At 52.0% G+C, this 3274-nt stretch overlaps 1 protein-coding gene across 1 annotated transcript; it reads left to right on the top strand.

The window, feature by feature from the left end:
- Positions 1–1055: 1055 nt before the first annotated feature.
- VOLCADRAFT_101279 (uncharacterized protein) lies at positions 1056–1392 on the top strand (the record flags this gene model as incomplete). The annotated part of the gene is made up of 1 exon (XM_002959714.1): positions 1056–1392. A coding segment is annotated over one exon (337 nt), but the record flags the coding sequence as incomplete, so codon positions are not given.
- Positions 1393–3274: the final 1882 nt, after the last annotated feature.

The following is a 3274-nucleotide window of genomic DNA, read 5'->3' as shown; positions in this document are numbered from 1 at the left end:
AGAGATCCTTCCCGGATAAGGTGGTAGAGGTTATCCTGTCCGCCGATTACTCGTATATAGCAATAGACGGAATCCCCGCTGTCGATGTGTTCGAGGAGAACGGGATGTACATCGTGCTTGAGCAGGCAGAGAGCGAGTGGAATAGGGTATTATCAACGCATCGCTTCCCCAAGGAGAAGTTAGACACCTTGCATCGTCGCATGGGGCATGCTAGCCTCACCCGTCTTGATAGGCAGTTGTTTGACGAACTGACCCATTCGGAGCCTATATGCCGTAAGGGAAGCCTTCGTCTTGGGAGCAAGATCTGTGAGCCGTGCGTTATGGGAAAAATGACCCGCAGCCCCCATCATTCGTCGATGCACAAGGGTGAACGCGTACTTGATCTCGTCCATATGGATCTTTGCGGCCCGATGCCGACCACGTCGCTGGGTGGAGCCAACTACTTCGCTACCTTCTACGACGATTTTAGCAAGTACTCCGAGGTTCGTTGCGTTCGCGCAAAGAGCGAAGTCCCCGACGCTGTTCGTGAGGTTTTGACTAAGTGGGAACGGCAGACTGGTCTAGAGGTTCGTTGCGTCCGAACTGATTGCGGCACGGAGTACGTCAACGATCGCCTTGCCTCCTTTTCTGAGAGGGGTATTGTGCATGAGAAGTCGGCTCCGTATACGCCAGAGCAAAACGGAGCAGCGGAGCGCCTGAACAGGACTTTGCTGGAGCGTGTGCGGACCATGCGATATGAGTCGGGCGTACCTCCGGAGCTCTGGGGAGAGGCAATAATGACGGCCAACGCCTTGCGCAACGCGTGTCCTACGAAGGGGACTGTACAGACGCCGTGGGAGCTGTTTACTGGAAAGCCCCCGGACGTTTCTAAGCTACGGGTATTCGGGTGCGTAGCTTATGTACAGGTTCCAAGGGCGCTTAGAAATAAACTTGACCCGGTCTGCGTCAAGGGTATCTTAGTTGGGTATGAACCTAAATTTAGTGCGTGGCGCGTATGGATCCCAGCAGAAGGGCGGATTCGCGTTAGTGTAGACGTGGTTTTCGATGAGGGAATCATGTATGATGTCGCGTCTTTACTCGAGTCGATAGAGGAGTCGCTCTCTTCCGGTGCTGACGATGAGGACCCCAGGAGGGCGCTCGAGGACGAGGTCGAATTGGATCCTGTAGGCGGACCGGCTGGTGATGAGGGATCGGATGACGAGCCAGGGCCGTTGATTGATGACGATGAGGCATCGGATTGGTCCGAGTCTGATAGTGAGGATGGCGGTGAAGTGGATGAGGAGGCCAGTGAAGGATTGGTTGACGCAGGGCCGTCCAACGCAGGGCCGTCCAACGCAGGGCCGTCAAATGCAGGACCGTCCAATACGAACAGTAATTTGCCGTTAGCTCTTGGTAGGGAAAAGCGTTCGAATGCCGGAGTTCCACCCAAACGTTTTGCTTTCCGCGTAGAGATGGAGGAAGAGTCGGATGATGATGTCGATATTCCGGAATCTTACGAGGAAGCAATGGCATCTCCTTATGCTGAATTTTGGCGTGCTGCGATGCTTGAAGAGCTTGAGTCTTTGCGTGCGAAGGGTACTTGGTCCTTAGTGCCGAAGCCCAAGGACAACAGATCTCTTGACGTTAAGTGGGTATTCTCGCTGAAGCGTGACAAGCATGGGGCCATTGAGCGGTTCAAGGCACGCCTAGTAGTGAAAGGTTTTATGCAACGTGAGGGTGTGGATTTCCAAGAGGTCTTTGCGCCGGTGAGTCGCCACACTACCTTGCGTACTTTTTTGTCCATGGTAGCTGGCGCCGATATGGAATTGCACCAGTTAGATGTCAAGACGGCGTTTTTGAATGGCGATTTAGAGGAAGAAATTTATGTTAAACAACCCCCCGGTTTTGAAGAGGGAGGCCCGGGGATAGTTTGTCTTCTTCATAAGGCCTTGTATGGCCTTCGCCAAGCGTCGCGTGCATGGTATGACACGTTATGTGAAGAATTAGTGTCGATGGACTTTGTCGCGTCGAGTGCGGACCCTAGTTTATTTGTGCGCCGTAAACAAAGCGAGGTTGTATATCTTTTGGTTTATGTAGACGACGTTTTGATTGCGTCTTGGAGCGAGAGAGCCGTTTCAGAAGTGAAGGCGGCTATCATGCGGCGGTTTGAGTGCCGCGACTTAGGAGAGGCAAGTTTATTTTTGGGACTTACTCTTAAGCGCGATCGAGCGAACAGGGTAATTACCGTTTCTCAGGGGCGTATGGTCAAGGACATTGTGGGTCTTTATGGCATGGCTAATGCACGGCCGAAGTCTGTACCTATGAGTCCTGGAACCGTCTTACCTAATGCTGCAGTGGAAGATCGGCTGGATCGAGAGCGTTTTCCGTATAGCCAGTTAATTGGCAGCTTGTTGTACGTGTCTGGATGTACTCGTCCTGACATCGCACAAGCCGTGGGAGTTTTAGCGCGGCACATGTCGAATCCTAGCAGGTCGGACTGGAAAGCGGCGAAGGAGGTAGTACGCTATTTGGCAGGAACGTCTGATTACGGATTAGTCCTAGGTGGTGAACGAGCAGACGAGAGGTTAGTTGGATATAGCGATGCTGACTATGCGGGTTGTGCTGACTCGCGGCGGTCAACGTCTGGTTACGTCTTTACTCTTCATGGTGGTACAGTTAGTTGGGCTAGCGAACTTCAGCGGAGCGTGGCTGCGTCCACTATGGAGGCTGAGTATATGGCTGTTTCGGAAGCTGCTAAGGAGGCTTTATGGTTGCGACAACTACTTGGCGATCTCGGCTACGACCTCAAGCCAACGCAGATTAATTGCGATAGTCAGAGCGCAATTCGGTTGGCGAGCAATCCGGTTGTTTCGAAGCAATCGAAGCACATCTCTGTGCGTTATCATTTTGTACGGGAGCAGGTAGCACTCGGTACGCTCGTGATGGTAGATTGCAGGTCGGAAGATATGGTAGCTGACTGTCTAACGAAGCCTTTGCCGTCTGAGAAATTTGTGAAGCATCGTGTAGCTATGAACGTGTGCAAGTCCTGAGCGCGTGGGAGTGTTGGAAAGTGCTCTAAGGTACACTCAGGCTTGACACTTCGGTGGTTCGATTAGTTGCCTTTATCCCAATACGACATCGAATCAGGATTGGCTGCGGTATGCTTATATACTGCTTGCGTCTTCATTATCTCTCTCTCCTTGTGTAACGATATGAGCGAGTGATGTGTTCACTGAAGGACTCTTATCTCTAACACGCAGTCTTTAAATGGCAAACGCATGCCTGGATCTGTTTA

This window comes from Volvox carteri, assembly GCF_000143455.1.
Source record: "Volvox carteri f. nagariensis unplaced genomic scaffold VOLCAscaffold_607, whole genome shotgun sequence".
NCBI lineage: Eukaryota > Viridiplantae > Chlorophyta > Chlorophyceae > Chlamydomonadales > Volvocaceae > Volvox > Volvox carteri.
The sequence above is the reverse complement of the archived record's forward strand: the minus strand, read 5'-3'. Positions and strand labels throughout refer to the sequence as shown.